Source organism: Elephas maximus, chromosome 1, assembly GCF_024166365.1.
Source record: "Elephas maximus indicus isolate mEleMax1 chromosome 1, mEleMax1 primary haplotype, whole genome shotgun sequence".
Lineage (NCBI taxonomy): Eukaryota > Metazoa > Chordata > Mammalia > Proboscidea > Elephantidae > Elephas > Elephas maximus.
In genome coordinates, this window is record NC_064819.1 from 186,407,143 (window position 1) to 186,431,301 (window position 24,159).

The window sequence follows — 24,159 nt, forward strand, 5'->3', positions numbered from 1 at the left end:
AGCCTTAAAATGTAGGACCTCCATTTTTCAGCATCTGATCCACGGATGAATAAAATGTCAGCCAGACTACACTCATCAATTTTCTGCTCTTGCTCTATCAGAAGCACAGCAGAAGGGTCTGTGCTGGTGGAAATTGGTGGAGAAAGAGGTGGGGTGAAGATGTAATGAGGACCGCTGGAGCCACGTTTGGGGACAGATGTGGTTTCCTCCTTCCTCCAGGGAATAAAAGACACTGAAAACCCCATTTACCTGGGTGTTACCTTTAATTATGACCAGGTGAGTGGAAGGAAAGGCAATAGTTCAGGCACCCTGAGGCTCTTCATATTCTGCTGCCCCACAATGCAGGGCTAAGAATCAGCAAAGCATCTTTTGTTCTGACTGCTTATCCCATAAGCCTCAAGAAAAGAGGCTGTATACAAAGTACATTGAAATTAAGAGTTGCTGTCCTTATTGCTCACTTGTAATGATAAATCCCTTTAGTTTGGAAAAGTTGACTGTGTGCCTGGCATAGACTTCATGACTGAAGCTTTGTGAGAGGATTAAAATGACCTCAGAATCACTACTTTCCCTCCTACTACTCTGGTGGGGGGAGAATTGACTCTGTGCTTTGCCCCTTGCAATGCCTTTAGGTACAGGGCCGGGTCACCAGCTGCTTTATAATAAAGTTGCTTTGCCTAAAGCCACGAGAACTACTTTGCAGAAATGGCTCTGTTTTTTAAATAGTTACCCTGGTTAATTAAAAAAATGCCTTTTCCCGGCTCTGCTAAAATGGTCCAAAATTTGCTTTGTATTTCATTAGATTAAAAAAAAAAAAGAAAAAAAGTGCAAGGGGAAAAAAGAACATGTAAGCTCTTTTGGGGTAATTAATGTCTGGAATTAGCTGCTTTCCAGAAGAAGCAACAAACTGCTAAAAGTTAAATGGAAACTTCTGAGTTATTATTAACAAAAGTAAATTAATCACAGAAACAGAAACTCCCCCCACTGGGAATGTTTGGAGTTGGTTGTCTCACTAAGCAGGTCTGAGACTGAAGAATCCAATAGTTCTGAAGGCTCACAGTCATTTTCTATTACAATGGTTCTCAAAATGTGGACCCCAGACCACTAGCATCAGCTAGGATCTAGTTAGAAACGTAAATTCTTAAGCCTCAACAAAAATCTGCTTCAGAAATTCTGGGGGTAGGGCCCAGCAATAGTGTCTTAACAAACCCTCCAGCCAATTCTGATGCTTCTAACCACCATTCTATTAAAACTGGTTATTTTCAAACCAATTTTCTAAAATTTCTAGATTTCAATAATTAAATTGACCATCAGTGGGCAGAGAAAACTTTTCAAAGGCCACTGGGATGAGAAATGAAGTTTTCCTGAGCATATAAGTACTAGACTTAAAGCAGTGACTATTAAACCTAGATGCTCTGGGGGCTTTAAAAAAATGCCAGGACTGTACTCCTAACTAACTTAAACCGAATGTAGGGAAGGTGGTGCACCAAGGGGGAGGGAAACAGCAATGATAATTTTTAAAAATTTCCCCAGTTATCTAAAGCACTGGGAAGGTTGAGGATCATTGAGATAAGGTAGCCACATCAGTTAGACCCTTAATAAAAGTGTAACAGCCTTTGTACACCCCTAAAAAGTTGAACTGGCAGAAGTTTTATGATAGCCACCAACTGCTCTAACAGGGATCACAAAAGAAGGTCCCAGACAGGGCTGGTGAACAATATGGAACAAAATTCTAACTCACAAAACCAAAAACAAAACAAACCACCACACTTGCTGGTCTGACAAAGGCTGGAGAAACCCTGAGAGTATGGCCCCTGGACACCATTTCAGCTCAGTAATGAATTCGGTCCTGAGTTTCACCCTTCAGTCAAAGATTAGACAGGCCCATAAAACAAAACGAGACTAAATGGACACACCAGCCCTGGGGCAAGGACAAGAAGTTAGGAGGGGACAGGAAAGCTGGTAATGAGGAACCCAAGGTCGAGAAGGGGAGAGTGCTGACATATGGGGTTGGCAACCAATGTCACAAAGCAATATGTGTACTAATTGTTTAATGAGAAGCTAGTTTGTCTGTAAACCTTCATCTAAAGCTGTTGTTGTTGTTGTTAGGTGCCACCCAGTTGGTTCTGACTCACAGAGACCCTATGCACAACAGAATGAAACACTGCCTGGTCCTGTGCCATCCTCACCGTTGTTGCTATGCTTGAGCCCACTGTTGCAGTCACTGTGTCAATTCATTTCCTTAAAACCTTGCGAATAGCAGCAGAACATTGTTATCTAAAGTACAATGAGAAAAAAGTTGTGTTATATTTATAACAGTGACAAAAAAGAAAGAAAAAAGAGTAGCTGCTGAGGCTGCTTATGTACGACCAAAAACCTCAAGGGATTTGGTTTCTTGGTTTGGAGGTCTAGGGTCATGATTTTGTGGGACATACTAGTGAAGTGGCCTAATAACATGTTTAGTGCTTCTGTTCTACCCCCTAATTCACTGCATAGTGCCGGGGGGAGGGGGCGGTGGGTGGGTGTCTTAAAAGCTTGCAAGCAGCCATGCAAGTCACAACAACTGGTATCTATTCACCTGGAGCAACAGGGAAGGAAGGAGAGTCAGGAATAGGAGGATATGGAATGTGTGGATAATTGCCTTGAAGAACAACTACCTCCTTTGCCGTAAGACCAGAAAAACTGGATGGTGCCTGGCTACCATGACTGAACATTCTGATCAAAGACTCTACAGCAGAATCCTGATCAAAAGGGGGGAAATGTAGAACAGAATTTCAAATTCTCATGGACTCCAGACTTCCTGGAGCCATGAAGGTTGAATCAACCCCTGAAACTACTGCCCTGAGATAATCTTTAAACCTTAAACCAAAAATATCCCCTGAAGTCTTCTTAAAACCAAACAATAGTTTAGCTTGCTGTTGTTGTTAGGTGCTGTTGAGTCAGTTCTGACTCATAGCAACCCTATGTACAAGAGAACAGAACACTGCCCAGTCCTGAGCCATCCTTACAATCGCTGTTATGCTTGAGCTAACTGTCACAGCCACTGTGTGAATCCAGCTCGTTGAGGGTCTTCCTCTTTTCTGCTGACCCTGTACTCTGCCAAGCATGATGTCCTTCTCCAGGGACTGACCCCTCCTGGCAACATGTCCAAAGTATGTAAGACGCAGTCTCGCCATCCTTGCTTCTAAGGAGCATTCTGGTTGTACTTCTTCTAAGACAGATTTGTTCATTCTTTTGGCAGCCCATGGTATATTCAATATTCTTCACCAAAACCACAATTCAAAGGCGTCAATTCTTCGGTCTTCCTTATTCATTGTCCAGTTTTCATATGCGTATGATGCAACTGACAATACCATGGCTTGGGTCAGGTGCACCTTAGTCTTCAAGATGACATCTTTGCTCTTCCACACTTTAAAGGGGTCCTTTGCAGCAGATTTACCTAATGCAATGCGTCTTTTGATTTCTTGACTGCTGCTTCCATGGCTATAGTTAAGCTTAACTAGTGAAAAATATCTGCTTTGGGAATTATGCTCTTGTAAGGACTATTTATAGGGGATCAAATTGATAAAAGCAGCTCAAAAGATTAGACAGGAACCTTAGGGAGACAGTAAATTTATGTTAATGGGGGAGGAACAACTCAGAAAAGGAGAGTGAGAATGCTTGTACAATTTGGAGAATGTAATCAATGTCACTAAACGGTACATGTAGAAACTGCTGAATGTTTTGCTTTGTATGGTCTCAACACCAACAAAATAAATAAAATTATATATGAAAAAAATTGTACCAGCCTAAGAACTAGGAAAACAGGGCTATGTGGATATTTATACCAAGAATACATTGACTGGGTTTATACTCTATCAATTACACATTAGCTAGCACGAGGGAGTTACGAAAGGAATATAACATTTTACTACCTCACTCTCTTCTTAAATATTATGGATTGAGCTGTTCTAATTTCTAGAAGAGCTAATTCAGCAATAAGTGTAAACTTTGGGAAATAATTTGAATTTTGATCTTATAGGTTGCATTTAAAAAATAATAAATGCTTGAGCACTGAGCCACCATCATCCCATATGTGCCACATGGAGATAATATCTACATTTCCAGCTGGTTCTACCAATACCTCCTCCCTTCCTGACATAGGAAAGTGAGGCTCAAGCTTAGAAAAGAGGTTGGGAGCCCTGGTGGCTTAAAAACTAACACCAACACACAAAAATTGCTGTCAAGTTGATTCCGACTCATGTTGACCCCATGCGTGTCATGGCAGAACTGTGCTCCATAGGGTTTTCAATGACTGATTTTTCAGAAGCATATTTCCAGGCCTTTCTTCCAAGGTGCCTTTGGGTGAGCTCGAACCTCCAACCTCTTGGTTAGCAGCTGAAAGCCTTAACCATTTGCACCACCCAGGGACTCATGAAGACTACCATAAACGGGCATCAAACCAAGGTAATGAAATACTGAGAACAAGACTATAAATAATAATTACACTTTACTTTTATCTATATAACACCTCGTAGTTTTTAACTTCCTTTCACATATTAATCATTAGATTCCCACAAAAGCTTTGTGAGGCCATTAGGATAGATACCATTTTTACTTATGAGAACACAAACTCAGATAGGTTAAGTGAATTATCCAAGGCTGACAGCTATACAGGTAGTCCCCAACTTACAATGGGGTTCTGCTTCAACGACTCCTTCATAAGTCAGTTCTGACATAAGTCTAATACTTTTTTTTTTTTAGTTTTCATTATTATTGCCTTTTATTATTAGCATCTTTATAAATCCAATCTTTATTTGTCTTTGGGGGTTGGCATGAGAATGATAACATCAGCAAATTACATGCTGCAACACTGTATGTAGTAAAATGACAAAATGTACAAGAAAAAAAGGCCATTTCTAAGAGCAGTTCAGTGGAGCTCAAATACGCCGCAAACCAATGTTAATAAATAATATTCTAATGAATGATGTTAATAGCTTTGTACATGTCAGTTTTAAAACCTTAAAGTGTAGTTAATTGGTATTTCTGGAATAGTATAAATGGATAGATGAATTAAAATAGATAAAAGACAAGCATCCAGTATAATAAAACATCCAATCGGGAGAAAAAAGTCCAGAAAGCAGGATAGCTAGCTTAAAACACTTGGAAAGACTTTTTTTTTTCTTTTCTAGAGTTGGTAGAACTTGTCTTTGAATTCTTAACAGATCCATAAAACACATAAATAAAACAAACTGTGAGATGCAGCTCTGATTTTATACTCAGGCTTGTATCATTGCTATAGAACATTTTTAGATAATTAAGCAATATTTTCTGCCTCTTAGAATACCAGCAAATCATCAAATCAGTTTGGTCTGTTTATGTCAGAAAATTTGCTTATTGCTATTTTTATATAATTCTTACAATGTTAAAGTATGAAATTATATGCTGCTTCATTTTAAAACATACTTTTTTTCAAATCTAAAACCAAAAACTTTGAAAAAGGACTAGCAAATTTAACAATGCATCAATCTGTATTTCCATCGTCAAGAAAAAGACAGGGAGATATATGGAAACTTAAAAAAAAAAAATTTAACCTGATTAGACTGTCTTTCATAGTTTGTTTTTATTAAAACTAACCAACTATAACTTAATACTTAAGCATTTATACCACCAAAGTATTAAGAAATCTAACAAGGGATGTTGGAGTATACTTAATTAGACTATACAACACAATCTTTCACTATTAGGAAATATCAAGCTATGTACCATTCTTAATTAAAGCCCCCATTTCAGTTAAAGTAAAGCAATTTGCAATTTAATTATAATAATACAAACTACAATGTAACTAAAAACACAGTATGCATTTGTGTTAGATAATTGGAAGAGTCAGTAAATAAAGCTTACAAAGAGTAAACAAAAACAGGTGAAGGAGCTGTGCTTCCTTCATCACCTTGCTAACTAATGAGTCTAAATGGAGATCAGTCATTACCCAGCACGTGCCTTGACGGTACCCAAAAGGCACACAGTCGACAGTTCCACTAACCTAATGTAACCACCAGACAAGTGTCAGTTCAGAAAAACTCACAAGAGAAATAAGTCATAAAATAATATATAGCTAAAACAAACTCATTTATCAAGAAAGACAGAATTATTATTAGGAAAGCCCAGACTGTACGCCCTGTGATAGAAATGAATAATAGGAACATTAACTACATGATTTTAAATTGAGGACACACTTTAGGAAACCCCAAATCTAATAAGTTTACTCTACCTGGGCTTGAATTATACCTAGAAATATGAAAGTGGTGAAATGCTTAATTTTATAAGCCACCGAGGTAATTTTTCTTAAGTTGGAGAAAAAAAATGTATTGCTGATAGTAATAACATCAGACATCAAACTTTGGCATTTTCACATTAGAAATATTGAGTTCTAACCAAAATCTAATCTATTGAAAAGGCAATGATTTTCTTTTAGCAAAGATGTTAATGTAACATATGCATCTTCATTCTACGACTGTATTGGCGAGGCGAGCATATTAGTCTAGTCAGCTACTGTCTAACACATAGGTTGTTTTTCAATCAAATTACTAATTGCTATTAAATCACAACTCTTATTAACTTACAACTTAATACAACAGCTCTTCAGTAAATATGGATGTAGCAAAACAGATAATTTTAAAGTATTTTTTTAGAGATCAGATTTTGGGGCAGAGTTCCTATCGCAGCACATGGATAAATTATTTAGGTCTCTGCAGAGTCTGAGTTTGCACAAATACTGAAAATCCAATTTGGCTTCTTAGCGTTTTGGCTTCAAATACATAGATCTCTCCTGATCAAAATGCTACTTGCTTTAAATCCAACCGGGTGAGTACTTATTATCTCTCCTTGGCACAGACTAACACTTGTCCATTACATATGTGAGTGTATAATATAACATAAAAAAAATACATATTCTGCTTTACCAACCAGGTGTAAATCCCCTGAGGGCAAAGACCATGTCTGTTATCTTCCTGAATATAGTGAAAAGAAGCAGAAAATGTTCCAATATCGCAATATACTCAGGACCTCGCATAAAATCTTCATCACAGCAGGGACTTAAATAAATGCTTATTATTATTATTTCGGACAAAGGTAAAGAAACTATCTTTAGACAATAACCTGAATACTAGAGGAATGTGAACAGGTAATGGCAGTAAGTTCACATTTTTGTTAATATACAGGTGTTGGCGAAGAGCAGCATCTATCACTATTTTCAAAATTGAGAGGGGAGAGCAGAATTATGATACTACAGCCAGCATAATCTGTGCCTCTCCCATCGTAATTCCTGCCAAGAGCTTCAAAAAGCCAGTCAACAGTGAATATGTAGAAATTCTAAAAAGTAGCTTCAGACACTCTGTCTCTCTTGGGCATTCTTTTACAAACACTCCCTTATTGTGAGAACGCAATTAAGAAGCTATGATTTTGCCCGACATATTTTCCCCCTCTTTTTTGAAACTTCCACTGGTGACAGGCTTCAGAAAACTACAAAAGTGTCTCCACGCCAGCTGTCCCTTATCCTCCGGCCCATACTGTGAAAATAGAGAGATCCAGAAGTAACAGCACATATGTGCCACTGACATGAGGCGCACATCCCGAAATGTAATTATTGCAGGTAAATATGATATGTCATTTTCTTCCCCTACAGGAAATTCCTTCAGATGAGAAATCAGCTTCACAGCTGGGAGGACAGTGGGTTAGAGGAGTGCATGTGATTGACTGGGCAAAGGGACAGAAAGAATTCCAGCGGATTGATGTTACAATTAATTTTGCCAATGCTTGTTGTGTGAATTTGGGTAAGTATCTGCTATTAGTAAATGGGGCTGAGGGTAGGTGACATATATAATTAAAAAAAAAAATTCACACAAGTTGCCAAGAACAAATTAAAACCATTCTTATTAGCTGCCAGATGGTCACCTAATTTCCTCTAGTTTAATTTGAAAACATTAGAGAAAACACAAGTAAATATGGTACATTATTTTTCACAATTGCAGTTTTCTTCCACATAAACAATTTTTTCTTTCTTTGAAACCAAACATAAAAACTCTAATGTAAAATACTGTAAATACAATATAAGATCTTATAAAGATTTTTGAATGCCCCAGTTAATGAGTTTCTAGGAAGCATAGACATGAAAGAGGGGATTAAGCACTTAATAATTTTTAGAAGTATTCCTTTATTGTATTGAAATATATCTCTACTGTACACTAAGATAGATTTAACTAAGGAACAATCCACTTGGTTGTTAGAAGAAACACTAAGTGAAATACATGCTTTGAAATAATCCAGTTTCTCATGTTTATTTCAAGAGAGTAATTAAAAGATACCAGCACCTCACCATAACATACTGAACTATTGCAAAAATATAGGCCCACACTCCTGACTAGAAGGATTACTCAACCTCACTGCCTTCCAAAAAGCAAGAGGAACTAATTCCACAGAATCTTAGGCAAGAAGGTTTGAGCAGTCACCCACTCCAGGATTTTAAACATGCGGTCCTTACCTTTCTAGGTGGGCTCCCAGGGTACTGTCGACTTTTTGAAATTAAGTAAAAATCTGTTTACTCAGGAATATGTATTTCATGAGAAAAGCCCATGTTAATCACAATCTCAAAGTGTTCTGGGAACCCCACAAGGTTAGGAACTGTGAGCTAGCCACATTCCAGTTTACAAGCATGCCTGTCATGTTTAAGTGACTACCCCACAGGCAGATCTAAAGCAGCCATGAAAGTCCTAGAGCCAGGTCTCTTGCTAACCAACAAACTCAGCGCACTACTATGTCCATGTCATTTTTCTCAGAGGGGAGTTAAGGAAAATGTGGTAATCTTGCACAACATTTTTGTGAGCAGATTTTATTACAGGAAAGAGTAGTGTCTTGGTCAAAATACTACCCATAAATACAAAGTCTTGGAAGCTAATATAGAAGGCCTACATGAGCTAATTAAAAAAAAAAAGTCATGGGCCTTTGAACTAACACCAAGCCAAGCTTAAACTCAGTCCAGCCTTAAGACCCTGCAGCATATGCTGAGATCTTCAAGATGACACAAAGTGTTAGGACCTCTGAAGGGAAAAACTGACCCTCAGACATCACATAGAACACTAGAGCACTACCTCAACTTAACCTGGCCTAGAGGTGTGGACTCTCCGCAGGTCACTGCCTCCGCACCTGTGCCCAAGCCCTAAACATACACACACTACAGACAGGTACAGGGTAATTTATTTCATGGTCGAGGTATATGACATACAAATGAAAACATACGGTATTTAACTGATTTATTAGCCAAAGAAAAAAGGAAAGCTATCCAACAATAATTAATTTCATGAGTGAAGTGTTTAGGTAAGATGTTGCTAAAATAATTTAAAAAATGTGCATTGCCATAGTCCTGCCAGATCACCCAATACTTGGTGCTTTTAAAAAGAGAAAACTGTTTACTTTGTTCCTACATATCAAGATGTATAAACTCCTGAGAACAATTTCTAACTCGACCCTTTTTTTACTGTATGACGTTAGGCAAATTAAGGAGCCCTGGCGACACAATGGTTAAAGCACTAATTGCTTTACACAGGTCAGCAGTTCCAACCCACCAGCCACTGCACAGGAGAAAGATGTGACAGTCTGTTTCCATAAAGACTGACAACCTTGGAAACCCTATGGGGCAGTTCTACTCTGTCCTATATGCTATATGGTCACTCTGAGTTGGAACAGACTCCAAGGCAACAGTCCCCTTTTTTTGGTTAGGCAAATTACTTAATCTCACTGACTCAAGTTCCTTATTATTAAAATGGAGGTAACAACCTTATTGGTTGCTGTGAGGATTAATGTTGTAACGCTTGTAAAGAGCCTAGAACAATGCCTCACATTTTATTTTGATAACAACTACCATCATCATCATCACTGTCACAAAGAGGCACATATGCAACTGATTGCTTACAGAGAGAAAGAACTCAGAAAAAAAGCCTAAGACAAAATTGTTAATTAACAAATGCTCAAGCTTTCATAAAAATTCAAAGTACTCCCTCAATGAACACTAGGAAATCTGTTCAGCCCATGTTTTTCTTGGGGGCACATTTCCATGGATTTAGCATACCACGGTCCTTCAACCAAAAGGGATAAGAAGAAGACTGGATTAGTCTGTCAGTGGAGCAGCTCCTTCTTACAACTGTGGGCTGAGCAATCTAAAGTGCTCCAGTCTCAATGACGCCAACCTCCCTGTATGAAGGATCTGACTGGGCCACGTGTTTTGGCCTCTGTAGTATCTCTGACCAATAGCTTAACTGAAGTAAGTGCTTTTAGGAAGCTGAGAAGTAAAATGTTTTGATGACAATTTTAAAGGTAATATCTGGCTTGGATGGCTCTGTTGGGGTCATGCTATTCCATGACAGGGATCCATCAGAGACAATGGAACAATGAAAAGCTAATAGCTTCCAACACAAGGACAGGCCCTAAGACTTCCAATGGAGTCAGTTAGTCACTGATATCATTCAAGTAGTTATTCATCTAGTTATCTATCTACTGTCTACTTGTCAGACCACAATCTCCAATATTTCAACTTAAATATGTTGTCAAAAATGAAGAGTTTTACCTTTTCATATTCAGCAATGCCCAAGGTATTCCAGAGGGAGTATGAAATGCAGGTAGCAATTTTACCCCAAGTTCCACTGCTTTCTTTCGAAAGATCTGAAAAGTTAAACAGTTAAATAAGCTACTGTTACAAGAAAAACAAAATGTAGTCATAGTGCTAGTAGTGGAATAGTACTGTTCTACCTTAAAATTCTCTGTATCTGAAAAAGGAAAGGTTTTCTCAAATTAATAGAACAGTCCTTTTTTTTTTTTTTTTTTTAATGAAGTATTTACTGAGTGAAGCAAGGATGGTCCAGAAGGCCAGCATGCTGCAGGGTATTTATTCTCAATCTTGGCTGCACATTAGAGTCACATGGGGGGGAGGATGGAATGGTTTGAATAGTACTGCTGTCTGAGTCCCACTCTTGAGATTTCTGATATGGGGCCCCAGGATCAGAACTTTTCAAAGTTCCCCAAGTGATGCCATGTAATTTCAATGGTCAAGCCAGGTTGAGAACCACTGATGTTGGCGAATAAATACTGGACTAAGAATCAGGAGATCCGGCCCCGCCCTGTCCGAGCTTCAGCACACTTACTTGCTAGGGCACAGAGAAAGAAGAAATTCTAAAAAGACTTATTGTATTGAATAATCTATATGCCCTCTCAGGCCCTTGCAGCTTTAACTTTCTCTTACTTTAAGTGTAGGTGACGACGAAGATACACCGTTAAATTATGTACAGCTTCTGCCCATATGGAGGTCAGAGTTCAGTAGACAAGATAATACATGCACATAAATACCGAGAACACAGAAAAAATGAGGGAGATGTGCAAGGAGAAAAAATCTTATGAGTTTAGTAAGGCCAGCACTTAGATGGGGGTTGTATGTAGCATCTATGGCGCCCTGGCAGCGCAGTGGTTAAGAGCTCAGGCTGCTAACCAAAAGGTTGGCAGTTCCAATCCACCAGCTGCTCCTCGGAAGAACTATGGGGCAGTTCTACTCCGTCCTATAGGGTAACTATGGGTTGGAATCAACGTGGCGGCAACGGGTTTGGTTTCTGTCTTTTTTTTTTTTTTGGTATGAAGCATTTAATTGGGGCTAATTAAATAATAGGGATTGGAGTGAGAAGTGGAAAGTGAAGAGATGTTCCTGAAGGGATCAATTTGAGTACAGATGGAGGTAAATGGGGGCCAGCAAAAAAAAAAAAAAAAAAAACAGGGAATAGGTCTGTTTGCCTGACAGAATGCGAATACTGGTAAATAAATTTGGACATCTACTGCATGAGCCCCAAATCATGGAGGGTCATGAACGTAAAAGGCTAGGAATATTATTCTGTCAAGATGGGAAAATAGTGAAAATTTTTGAGTAACCTACTCATTTGAGTAAACCTGTGCTTTCGCAAGACTAATAGAGGATATCCACTCACAGTCTTAGGTTACTGAAGGAAGGACTGGTGCTTTGTCCCTTCTCCTTACCTACAGTGCATGACTAAGCATCGTGGGCTGGAAACCTAATATTTCCATCTGCCTCCTCCTCAAACAAGGGAGACATGAGAGAGGCTGGAAGAGAGGTAAAAAGCACGCAGAATGGGAGCAAAGCCTTCTCTCAGTCTGTGCGGAAGAATCTGTTAAAACTACAGCAAAGAAGTCACACGTGGCTTTTCCAGAGGAAAGGGTTCCAGCCCTAACTCTTGCTTCAAGGCCTGAGCCTCTCCACAAAGAAGTCCAGGCACCAAGACCAAAGATGATCAAGTAATGCCAATGTTGAGGCTACTTCCAAAACCCTTCTCTTCTGGCATCTAATTCTCATTTAGTAATGAAAGTCAAGAAAAAATGAGTTTGAAAATAAAACTTTGGTTGACAGTCAATTTGGATAAACTGACTTCCTTATATACAAATAAGGACAAGTATACATTTGTAGTATATAAAACCAAAAAACCAAACCCGTTGCTGTCGAGTTGATTGTGACTCATATAGAAAGCAGTAAAAAGAGAGGTTAACATTTATTTTTTCTTGAATTACTACGCAATTCTCTTCAATGGGGACAACTTCCTGTTTCAACAACTAATGGTATTTGGGAGGAGAGGAAAAAGAAAATATATACCAAAAGTTTATCTTTCCTTCCCTTTTTCTGCCTTACTCTAGAGCATTCCAGGTTACCTTCTACTATAAGGGTTTATCTAATCACTGGCAGGCCATCTGTTGACTTTCTGGTTTCCATCCAATTTTTTAAGCTGTTAACCTCTTTTCAAGAAACTTACATAACACACAAGTCAAACTATATAATTAAACACCATCTTGGATGCTGTAACCATATGGTATGGGAGTTAAGGGCTCAGGCTTGGATGTCACAATGCCTGTTTTTGAATCCCAGCTTCACTTCTTCAAGCTGGGTAATCTTGAACAAGTTGCTTAAAGTCTCTGTGCCTAAGCTTCCTCATCTATAAAATGGGGATAAGAATAGTACAGTTTACTTTTTAAAGGTTGTAGAAAGAAATAAATGAATTACTATATTTAAAGAGCTTAGGACACACAGTCATCATTCAAAAAAGGTCAGTTTTAATTTTTATGATACTAATGAGGATTTATTTTCCCAAGAACTTTCCTTATTTACTGCCTGAAATTCTTTCCTGTTCTGAGTTTTATCCAACTGCTGTTTTGGTGCCTTCTACTCAAATTTGTTCTTTCTTTCTTACTTTCCACCTCTCATGCCTCCAACTCCTCACCCCCTTCACACACACAAAACTTAAAAAAAAAGAAAAAACAAATCAGTTGCTGTTGGGTAGATTCTGACTCATGGTGACCCCATTTGTAATGGAATTGAATTGCTCCATAGGGTTTTCAAGGCTGTTACTTTTCAGAAGCAAATCACCAGCCCTTTGTTCCGAGGTGTCTTCTGGGTGGGTTTGAACCACCAATCTTTTGGTTAGTAGATGGCTGCATTACTGTTTATGCCGCACACCCACCCACCCCCCCACCCCCCACACAAGCCCTATGAGTGTTTATTTTTAGAGGCTAATGGAAAGTTAATTCGCATGTGTATGGCTTCTCTAGGAGCCCTGGTGGCACAGTGGTTAAGTGCTCTGCTCGGCTGCTAACCGAAAGGTCTATGGTTTGAACTGACCAGCTGTTTCATGGGAGAAAGATGTGGTAGTCTCCTTCCATAAAAATCACTGCCCTATGGGGCAGTTCTACTTTGTCCCATAGGATTTCTATGAGTTGGAATCAGCTCAACGGCAGACGGTTTTAGAGAAGTTATGTTGTTATTGTTGTGTGTCATTGAGTCGATTATGACTTGCAGCGACCCTATAGGACAGAGTAGAGCTGCCCCAGACGATTTCCTCGGCTATAAGTTTTTATGGGAGCAGATTGCCAAGTCTTTTCTCCTGTGAAGGGAATGGCAGGTTGGAACCATCAACCTTCAGTTAGCAGCTGAGCGCTTAACTATTGCTCCACCAGGGCTTCTAGAAAAGCCATACATGTGTTAATTTAACTTTCTATTTTTGTTCTAGCTCTGTATTCCAATTTGTGGGCTCAACATTACGATTTGGGTGTTTTGTTGTTTTCTGAAATTTAACATGTCTAAAATGGAATCAGTGATTTAATATCCCAGGAAAATTCCCCAGTTCCATCAGTAACACCACTGTTTGGTCAATTCCTGGGACATGAGGGAGCAGACATTTTGCCTTTTGATTTCTTACTCTTCAGTTATTACCTTGCAGTCACCACTGATTTCTCTAAAAAGTCTTGAATACAACTCACTCCCTTTCCCTGATAGCATCATAGTCTGCATTTTCATCACCAAACACAATGAAATAGTATGATTTAAAAAAAAGGAAAGGAAGTCTCACCTAGTCTCCCATTCTCCAAATTTTTCTTCTTGTTGCCATTAATCTGTATCTGTATTAGTAAATATCTCTTTTATCATACAACACGGTTGTTCTGTGGTCTCAAAAACATCAAGTCAAAACTTTTCCACTAGCTTTTTAGGAGCCTCTATGAATCAGACCTACCTATTATAAAACCACTATCTCTATTTTCTCAAAGACCACTCTGGCTTCAGCTTGAGTCTTCATGACCTGAAGCATTCATTCAAATTCAGTCTACCTTATTATCTCTACTTGCACAATTCTCTCATCCTGACATTCCCTCTTCTGCATACTGCTTGCCAATCCAAATTCAACCATTCTTCAAGGGCCAGGTCAAGTCCCAACTGCAGGTCAAGACCTTTGCCTTAATGGATTCCCACAATGACAACCAGCATCACATGATATAGTATTTGGTTACACAAGGCAAGATACAAATTTTTACAATTTTCCTTGTGTTACTCTCTTATACCCCCCATTATTTTTTTCCTTTTTAAAGGCAGGGAGAAAGGCCTCCGTATCTCCTTCATTGCCTGTCATACACATTCAACCCAAATTAGCTCATTTTTTATTTAAATTTATTGATATCACCACAGTATTCCTATGAAATAAAAAAAAAGAAGGTATGTATATTGTCAGTTAACAGATGAGGAAACAGAGGGACTTTCCCACCTCAGGGTTTCTGCCATTGCTGTTCTCTCTGCCTGCAGTGCTCTTCCCTTAGCTCTATATTTGGCTCATTCATTCGTATCTTCTGGAAACAGATGAAATGTCCTCTTTTAGGAAAGGCTTTTTCTAACCACCCCATGTAAAACTGGCCATCCTCATTTATTATTTATTTCTGTCCCATTATTCATCATATCCTACTTATTTGCTTACATGTTTATTACCTGAGAATTCCACTACATGTAAGCTCAGTGAAGGCGTGGATTTTGTCATGTTCCTTGCTATACATCTACCCAGTATCCAGCAGAGTAGCTGGTGTGCAATAAATGGTCATTTAATGAACAAATGAATGAATCAAAGATTAATTATTATATCTGGGCCACCATAATGAGAAACCATTGATACTCCAGTGTTTGCACAGTGCTCCATCCTATTCACTAGCTTCCATTGTCTATAAACAGTTATCTCAGGTATTCTTGCAGTGCAATGGATTGCTTTTGTGTGGCCTTTCTTGCCACGGTATTGCAACTCCCACCCAAGTGACTGGGCAGGACTGTATAGATAGGGTAATTGTGGCCCACCAAGGGGATTCATCAATTTTGCCTTAAAATAGAGCCAATTCCAGAGCAGAGAAAGAATCCCACCACCACCAAGGAAGAACAGAAGAACAGCCAGGACCAGAGAGCACATCCTTTGGACCTGGGATCCCTGCACTGAGAAGCTCTGGGAACTAGGAAACTGGGAGAGAGAGAGCAAGAGCGAGAGCAAGAGTGAGAGTCAGAGTGAGAGCGAGAGTGAGATGTAGCCCAGCCCACGGAGGGAGAAAGCTGAGTGCCTGGGGTGCCCCTGGGGACTTACTGACAAAGGCTAAAAGAGCTTTGTAACACTTGCCTGAGCAAGGCAGAGGCCTAGAGCCAGAGAAGTGTGCCTTCAAGCACAGCTGGGAAGAGACTGTCCTGCTGGAAGAACTATCCTGGGCATTCCTGAACCTGAATTGTAACCTGATTAAAAAAAAAAAAAAAACCTGATACTTCCCTAATAAACCCTGTAATTGTTGAGTATTGTCTGTGAGTTCTGTGTGGCCATTGCAATGAACTATCAAACCCAGTGGAGAAGTAGAGAGCACCGTGGGAGGGATGGTTGGTGTCAGAATTGGTGAAGATGGCGGAAAGACGAGGCATGTCTGACCTTCACCTCACAGGATTCAGCCTTGGGCTGTTCTTGATTCTCTTTCCCCTTTGTGAAGTTAGAGGAGGTCAGAGACCTCCCCCACACTGTTTTTATAATTCTAGAGTCTCAACCTCAGATACAATTGTGAATAGTATTGGATGAAAATATTAATGAACCCACTGGCTTTAAATGAAATCATATGTGAACCTGAATCAATTTCAATTCTCAACATTTTATGTGTCACCTCCTCTTGAGATACGAACAGAGGTTACCTCTTAGAGAGGAAACCAAGATCTTACAGAGAACATCTTTCCCCTGAATTGAATCTCTAATAAAATCCCAAACTAGTATTTAAAATTAATATTAAAAAAATGAAGGAGAAACATCACAAATCATTCTAAAGAACAATTAAGTTATAACTAGTACATCTTGGGTAATGTGTTGAAGAGCAAATTACCATAAAAAGGACACAAAACGGCACGTCAGTGCTCCTTCTAATGGTGACAGGCATGATGGAAAGAGGACCGGGCGCAAGGACCTGGATCCTAGCTTTGGTTCTACCACTGCTTCACTGTGAGGCCTGGGCCCGTCCCCTAATTTTTCCAGTTTTCCCAGTGAAATGGAAGAACTGGATTGATGATCTCTAATATCACTTTATCACTGGAAAAACTAGTACTCAGAATCGACAAAACTAGTACCCAAACGAGAGTGGCAAAGAAGCAAAATTATTAGCATTTTTTTGAAATATAGGAAGTGTTAATTTGCCATCCAATTCTTAGTCAATCTTGGTATCCAAGATTTGGATATAGAGGGAAGGAGTTTACAAAGTTTAGAAAGCAAGATGAAAAATGGAAGTTAATAATATATAATCCCTGCTAATAGAAAATATTTTCTTATATCTTAATGGCCATTAAAAGAAAATATGGTTTTTGTGCAACTAGCACTGATCAGTTTAAGATGGGCAGGCATTTTATGAACCAACAAGAATCTTCAAAAATATTCTGCATTATAGAGACTCTGATTACATTCATAGCAAAAACCAAAACTAATTTAATTTGCTGACAGAAGGGTAGTGAAGTAGCTGCTGTGATAATCTTTCAAGCATGTAACTAACAAATAACTTTAAATAAAAACTTATTGTCTAAAGTTAAGAATTTCAAAATAACTATGTCAAAACTGCATCTTTTCATTACACTTGAGTAACATCACCACAGTTTTATTGCTATTTTTGATCAATGTTTAAAAAACTTCACATTTTAAAATCTACCAAATCAAAGCATTTATCGTTTTACTTTACCCTCAGAGATAGGATTAGGCAAGGCTGTAAACAAGATGTATGGCTTTTTTTGCCTTTCCAGTTTGCAGTTCCCCAAAGAACTGTATAAGAATATTTACATGCCAGACCAAAGAGTAAGGAAAGAAGAAATGAACAGGAACAGATGGCTCTGGAAAGAAACATTTTCAGTTCAGACATGTTTCAGTTTGAAATGCACAATCGTTATCAAAGCCTGTCTTCAAATTCTCATGCTGAAAACTTTACTGTTAAAAGATCAAACACTAATTCCCCATTAGTATAAGCAGAGTTTACCTATTACTCAATTTCATTACATAAAGCTTTCAGCCCAAGATGCCACAGATATGATAAATATCCTCAGCTGAAAATAGATGAAATAACTCATGTACTGTTAGCTGAATTGATGAACTCACACAGAATATGGGCCAAATTCAATCACTCAACCAATAAGTACTTATTGAGCTACTCTGGCTTTTCAATTTAGAGTGGAAACTCTAACAGTTTAAATATTAAGAATAAAGATACATAAAAATATCTTTATTAACCCTGCAGAAACATCAAAGGTCATCTAGTTCCATCATTTTGGTGTATAGATGAAGAAACTGAGGTTCAGAGAGGCCCTATAATCTTGATGTGGGATAGTTTTCCAATGTGCAGTGGTTTACTGACAGCAACAGACAAGTGAATGCCAGTTTCATGCCATCTCAAATGCCTGTAATCCTTTTAACTCAGAGGGACTGTCCCCTGTGGGCCCCTCCTTGCACCTGCACCCTTCTTCCTTTAACTGCCTTTCTGATCTTCTTGCCATTCTTTCTCTTTAATCGATCAAAACCTAAAACTAAAGTTTTTTTCTCCCCCTAATTAAAAAAAAAAAATTATTTGTTATACCTGTCAAATTGCATTATGGACTTAATTTTTTAAATTATACATTTAATTAGCTGACTACTATTGTCAGAATTTCCCCTTTTGTGATTCATTACAGGGGAGACAATTCAATCCACAGTCTTCAGGCAATTAAAAAAAAGCATGTTCTTTATTTTCCTGAAAAATGAAAGCACTAAATCTCCCCAACTTGTTCACTAAAAAAAAAAAAAAAAAGCTGAAGACATTGACATGCATGCTAACTTGCCAGTAACCATGGATTATATATAACCAAGAACAAGAAATGAAGCAATGTTACTAATGTATGAAAGCACAAAACGTCAATGAAGGGAAAAACTTCTGAGAAGTACAATTTAAAAATCTAAATGTAGAATGCCCTAGTGAATAGGCATCATAGGTTTATCTTGCTATTAAAAGACATTTATTTCCAGGAAAAAATTAATAGCTAGTGAAATTTTTTAAATACTTTATTTTGTTTTTGTTGCTTAGAATATGCACAGCAGAGCACCCACCAATTCAACAATCTATGCATGTGCAATTCAGTGACACTGATTACATTTTTCAAGTTGTGCAACCATCCTAACCCTCCTTTTCTGAGTTATTCCACTCCCTTAACATAAACTCACTGCTCCCTAAATTTCCTATCTAATCCTTTGAGTTGCTGTTATCAATTTGATTCCATATAGATAGATCTGAAAAGAGCACGATGCGCAAAGTGGATATTCTTTACTAGTTAAGTTAAATAGCCAGTGAAATTTTAAAAAGAAGTTGCTTTTATATCACCCCCTAGTCAAAATGAGTAAATACTGTATTGATATATGAATGAATAAAATCCTTTACTGTATTCTGATATAGGTTTTTCTTCAAAGAGGGCTCCAATTTCAATCTCTAGAGCTCCTCAGTGGCTCTTCTGATGAGAATTTCAGGCTGTTATTTAGAGCAGATATTTTGCCAGGATCCATGTGGGCAGCAACCAATGCCATCTATTCTTGGAACTTCGTCCTGTGTTTTTCCTGAACCTAGCCAGAGTCAGTGTTGCCTGGTAACAGACACAGTGAACTGGGACTGAGGACTGTTACACACCAGTCCTGTCACAATGAAGATGGGTCACTTTCTAGAACTTTATTGTCTCTTTTCTAAAATGAGGGCCCTAGACAAGACACTTTCTGAGGTACTTTTCTGCCCTATACATTATGATTTCAGGACTTAATAAACACTTACTACATGTTTGGAGTCCCTGGGTATTGCAAATGGTTAATGCATTCAGCTGCTAACTCAAACGGTGGTGGTTTGCGTCCACCTAAAGGACCCTCAAAAGAAAGGCCTGGCAATCTAATTCCAAAAAATCAACCACTGAAAATTCTATGGAGCACAGTTCTATTCTGACATACATGGAATGGCCTTTTTTTTTTTTTTTTTTAAACTACATGTTTACCATTGTGGTGAGGTACATGAGAAAATAAGATCTCAGATCTCAAGGAGCTTACAACCAGAAGACAAGTCAGCAATACAAAGCTATACAAATATAAAATGTGATTAAAACAACAATATAAACCAACATATAAGAGCATATAAAATGAGTAACATAGGCTATAACTGTGGGAATAAAGAAAAAGAAAGACTGAGTTAAGTTTCTTAGTGGAGAGGCAAAAATGGATAGATGGCACACGTGGGTGCAGGTGTGTGCCAATTTGGGGTGAGGAGACATATATTTGCGCGAAGACCCTGGGTTAATGTGGCAGAAGACATGAGACAAGCAAAAGGGGAGAGCAAGGAGCATGGAGCTTTTTATGAGAGACAGCAGGGTAGAGAGGCAAATCAAGAGAGTGTTGAAAATAGAAAGAAATGCACAAATTCAATAATACAAGCTAATGACCTTAAATCCCAGAGAGAGAAGCTAAAGACTGGTTAAAAGAGCACATCAGAAGTCTAAAGGAAGCCCCAACACTTGCTGTCTGTGCCTCCCATTCAGCACAAAACCCTCTGCTGTCTAGTCGACTCTGACTCATAGCGACCCCTATAGGACAGGGCAGAACTGCCCCATAGAGTTTCTGCCAACCTCTTGGTTATCAGCCATAGTACTTAACCACTACGCCACCAGGGTTTCCCCATTTAGCACAAGCAGAGTCATTTCTAGATCATAAGGGTAATGAGAAATGGGGCAGGGAGAAAAGCAGTAGTTCTCATTGGTTATGGAACTTTTCTGAGTTGTAAGGGGCAAGAATAAATAAAGGACGATACCAGGAAGCACTACCAACTTCTAGATAAGGAGGACAAATCTTAAGAAATAATTGATTTGTTGTGTGCCGTCGAGTTGATTCCAACTCATAGTGACCAACAGAGTCCTTTAAAAAAGGGTTTTCTCAAGCAAAAAGTATATACTTTTATTGCAAAGGTCAATGTGTGTAGGGCGAGGGCTGGAAGAAAGGAGATAGGATGATGATGGAAAGTTATTACATCCCTTTTGTAATACAAATCAACTCTCTAAACTTAGAGCCATAGAAAAAACAGGCTACATGCTTGGCTACTTTCAAAAAATTATTATCCAAATTCAACATGCAGTGTTAAAGTTCACAGAAATGGGACAGAAGACAAATGGCTATACAGCTCTCGTACTCAGGTGCTCTAACTCTCGGCCAGGAACTAGTAACAGCACAATAATCCAAGCCATTATACACTACCTAAAGACAGGTGATTGGCTGCTCATTCTATCTCAATTTAGGTTTAATAAATGGGCAAATCACCAACATGACACTTATGAAACATGTAGTATATTATTAATTAATAGTTAATATTATGTAAGTATGGCAAATAGTTTCAGAACAAAAATCTCACATCAAAAAGAAAGCATCTTTCCTTTTTTTAAAAAAGTAACACTTGCTAAAGAGACAGGGAATTATGAAAGCACGTACTCTATCTGGCTATGATTAGAAATATAATTTGTAAAGCCACCACATAGAGGTTGTTAGGATGTGATATCAGTGTTAAAACAGGGGCTGTTTTATTTACTATTACTTTTCCAGGTAGACAGCACATACCATTGGAAATATACAGAACCCAGGCTTGGAAACATCTGTTCAACAAAAAGGTAGGAAGAAAAAATGACAGCCTCCTTTGGCAAGGACACTATGATTCCCTGGCATTTTTGCCTTAAGATGCATTCTTTGTCGGGGAATTTTTGCAGATAAGTGAACCTCCCATTCGAAACACTTAAGAGCATCAAACCATTTAGAACTTAACCTGTTTATTGTATCAACTTTTTAAAACATGTTTATCTACTATTTTGACTTAGTGGAATATACAATGATCACAACTGATGACTCAGCTTTACCACCACATGTGAAAACACAGAGCTGGGACCAGATGATACAGATTCTCATTACTAACTGGATACTCTGTACAAAACTGAATACTTTGTTCACGTAACCCCCTCTAGGCCTCAGTTTCTAAACACATAATAGGGAATCATTCAATCATGACAGAGTTTTAACTAAATGCACAAGTGCTTTTTAAAATGCAGTAATAACCATCTTCATCATCATTCCTCGCTATACAATAGTGGCTCCCTCAGAAATAATCAAAGGATAGTTGATTTTCTGTCCAGACACTAAATGGTTCAAAAATTGCTGAGCGTTTATATCTGCTTTTTATAGTCCTGTTTCTTTCTGTTATTAGCCACCAGTTCATTACAAAGAAGACTTGTCACTGTTGTAGTGTGTTCTCTTTCCTTCTAAATTGCTGCCCATTATAAACAGTTGCCTGGATGAGGGCCTGAGAGTATGTCAAATGTCTCTTCCAAGTCTATCCTACAGTAAAGAGTGTGAACTTCAGGACATGTGCCTTTTTTGCTGTCAGATGACTGTAACTCCATAGTTATATGAAAAATCAGTGGAGTAGTATACTATTGAAGTAGCATATTAAATGAAATAGTATGTTATTTAGCAGTAATAGTTTACAAATTTATAAAGTAAACCTAATACCTACATGCATATAAGTTTTGTTTTGTTTTTTTAGTATATATAATGTAACTCCACTTGGTTTTCATTCTATCTAAACAAATGTAAGCTTACCTGGTGGGCTGGAGGCCTTCGATTTCTGCAATAACCCTTCTTTTTCATATATTATACACTAATATCTCTAAATTGCCTTTGGGCATACAGCCCATGATTTTATGTCATTCAACAGATAAACACGTTTAATTTTCAATGGTGCTTCTTCTGGACAGATTTGGCAGCATTGCTATGTCTGTCTTGCGTTTGTGTCCCCAGTAAGTTAATTAATCTCTTAGTCTCAGTTTCGTCATCTAAAAAAATGGAGAAATATACCTTTGCCCCTTACAAATCAGAAAAGTTCTCTCTTTTTGCCTGTTCTTTTTTATATTATTGATATTGATATATATCAATATATTTTTTTCTCATTTTAAAATGATTACATTCTCTTTACTGAAAAATCATAAAATGAGACAGACACAAAAATACAGAGCTCCATTAATCCTACCTACCCAGACACAATCATTGTTAAAATCTTAAGTGTCTATCCTTCCAAATACCCTTGGCTGCATTTTTTTAAAAAATGGCATCATTCCATATATATTATTCTGTAATGTTTTTAATCTAACCCCTACTTACTTTATCTACAGTAAATACAACATTCTATATCAGGACTCAACAAACGTCCTGTAAAGAGTCAGATAGCAAATATTTTAGGCTTTGCTAACAATGGTATTTATGTCATTTTTTTTTCTTTTATAATCCTTTAAAATGTAAAAATTATTCTTAGCTCTGTTAGTACAAAAACAGGACTCAGGCTAAATTTAGTGGCGGGGGGAGGGTGTCATTTGCTGACCCATATTGTACAAAGAAGCCCTCTTAGCGCAATGGTTAAAACACTTGGTTGCTAACCAAAAGGTTGTTAGTTTGAACCCACTAGCCACTCTGAGGGAGAAAAGACCTGGTGATCTGCTCCTATAAAGATTACAGCCCAGGAAACCCTATGGAGGCAGTTCTACTCTGTCCTACAAGGTCAGTATGAGTCAAAATTGACTCAACAACATATAATGATGTTCTATATCAATGGGCACATTTCAAACCATTGATTTTAAAAGTAGCTAAATAACATACTAATATATCGATATACTAGAACTTTTTTAAGCAGTCCCCTGTAACTTGACTTTAAGGCTTCATTGTTTTAAAAATGCAAACTGCTATAACATGAATTTTCCTGCACAAACTTACTTGTATACATGACTGTTTTTTCAAATTAAATGTCTGAAAGTGGAACTTCTGTTCAGAGGGCATGCACACACTCACTCACTCACTCACCCACCAAGTATTTATTGAGCGACCACTAAAAGCCAGGCACAATTCTAGGCGTAGAACAAAATCCCCAATCTCCTGGGGCAGACATTCTAGTGAGGGGCAGAGGTTATAAACACATACATCTACAACACAAAGTCAGGTAGTGGTAAGTACTACAGGAAAATACAAAACAAGGTAAAAGAATAGAGTGACAGGGATTGCTACTTTAGATATGGTGTCAGGGGATAAGCTCCATGGAGGTGACATGGGAACTAAATGAAATGACGGTACATTCCCTGCATATATGTCAGGGAACACCAAGTCCAAGCACGATTGGTGTGCTGAAAGAACAGTGGAAAGACAAGGTGGCTGGAGTGGCATGACCACTGGGAGTGGGTAGCAGGTCTGGTAGGCA

The 24,159-nt window shown here is 38.2% G+C and overlaps 1 protein-coding gene across 3 annotated transcripts in view; it reads right to left on the reverse strand.

Annotated features, from left to right (window-relative positions):
• The window catches only part of MAN1A1 (mannosidase alpha class 1A member 1), a 188,156-nt gene that overhangs the window by 60,171 nt on the left and 103,826 nt on the right, over positions 1-24,159 (reverse strand). For all 3 annotated transcript variants that reach the window (XM_049899988.1, XM_049899971.1, XM_049899979.1), the window contains exon 6: positions 10,595-10,689. In XM_049899988.1, coding sequence (XP_049755945.1) covers positions 10,595-10,689 — 95 coding nt within the window. The remainder of the gene's footprint in view (positions 1-10,594; positions 10,690-24,159) is intronic.